The 1,524-nt window shown below is 38.5% G+C and overlaps 1 protein-coding gene across 1 annotated transcript in view; it reads left to right on the forward strand.

Moving 5' to 3' along the window:
• The window catches only part of LOC308163858 (uncharacterized protein), a gene marked incomplete at its 5' end in the record, with an annotated part of 21,966 nt that extends 20,858 nt beyond the window's left edge, over positions 1 to 1,108 (forward strand). The window contains one exon of the mRNA XM_080538042.1: positions 524 to 1,108. Within this exon, the coding sequence (XP_080394168.1) occupies positions 524 to 651 (128 nt within the window). The 3' untranslated portion in view covers positions 652 to 1,108. The remainder of the gene's footprint in view (positions 1 to 523) is intronic.
• Between the last annotated feature and the right edge of the window lie 416 nt (positions 1,109 to 1,524).

Below are 1,524 nucleotides of genomic sequence, written 5' to 3' on the forward strand. Positions count from 1 at the left end.
AAATGAAATGATTCCATTTCTTGACAGAAGTGAGTGTGCGTGTGTACGTGTGTGAGAGAGAGTGTATGCGAGTGTGTGATAAATAATAATAATAATAATAATAATAATAATACATTAGACTTATATAGCGCTTTTCTAGACACTCAAAGACACTTTACAAACTGAAAAGATTGAGTAGTAAAATAAAAAGAAACCCCCCCCAAAAATAAAAAAATAAAAGAAAGTATAGCGGTCTAATTAATTTTTAGATTACTAAATCTAAATCTAAGTGTCTTTGTAGGACAATCTGCTCTGTATACTGCAATTACACCTAGAGTATTAACTACTACTATTATTAATGTAATATATTACTAATACTACTACTATGTAATACTATGTAATACTACTACTACTACTACTACTACTAATGTAATACACTACTATTAAATGTAATATATGCAGTGTGTTTGCACGCATGTTCTAGATAGTATACTGCTTGTAAAGACTACATCTCCCATCATGCCCTGCTGTTTCCTGTCCCCAGGTAACCCCCTGAGTCTGCAGCACCTGAGCAGAGTGGCGCTGAGGAGGATGCTGGGTACCAGAGCCGTGGAGGTCATAGGTCAACTGGACATCCCCAAGCTCATCATCAGCTACCTGTGTTACCGCTGAGGAGGAGAGGAACAGAGACTGAACCTTTTTAATCCAAACACACATTTGATCAAAAACACTTATAGTCTGGAATATGTATATACACACATGTTTATATGGTTATATACATACACACATGTTTATATGGATATATACATACACACGTTTATATGGATATATACACATATTTATATGGTTATATACATACACACGTGTTTATATGGTTATATACATACACACATATTCATATGGATATATACATATATACACGTTTATATGGATATTTACATACACAGTAACAACTATATCCAGGCCCGTCACTATGGGCGGGCCTCAGGGGGCCAGGCCCGCCCACAGACGTGCTGGTGCCCCCCCAACTGGCGGCCAGATATTAAATTATTATTATTATTATTTGTTTTATTATCATTAATCTTCTATATTTTATGTTAAATTAAGACATTAAAATTGAGAAACAATAGTGTGTTTTTCATTTTGTTGGAAGGGATTCTAGTGACAACCAATCATTTGAAAAGAAGTTTAAATATTGCACGTTACTGCATGCTGCTGCTACCGCCATTTCAGCTGTGTGAGCCGACGTTGAGCAAAGTCAGTGCTTTTTGTAGTAACGTTAGGCCTGCCTAGATGGATATACGAAAGTGGATTAAATCCTCGAAAGGTGCAGCTGCACCCAACCCCAATGGACAGAGAGATAGCACCAGCAGTAGCGACTGTGGGCCTGACACTAGTAGCACCCCGACTGCTACTACTAGCAACGTGACCCTTGCTGCTAATGTTAGCCCCCCGACTATTACTAGCACTAACGTGAGTTTAGCTACTAGCCCACCGACGAATGTTAGGGCTAGCCTTGCTAGCCCCCCGATGACTACTGTTCCT

The sequence above is a fragment of the Nansenia antarctica genome (genome assembly GCF_963989245.1).
Source record: "Nansenia antarctica genome assembly, chromosome: 8".
Classification (NCBI taxonomy): Eukaryota; Metazoa; Chordata; class Actinopteri; order Argentiniformes; family Microstomatidae; genus Nansenia; species Nansenia antarctica.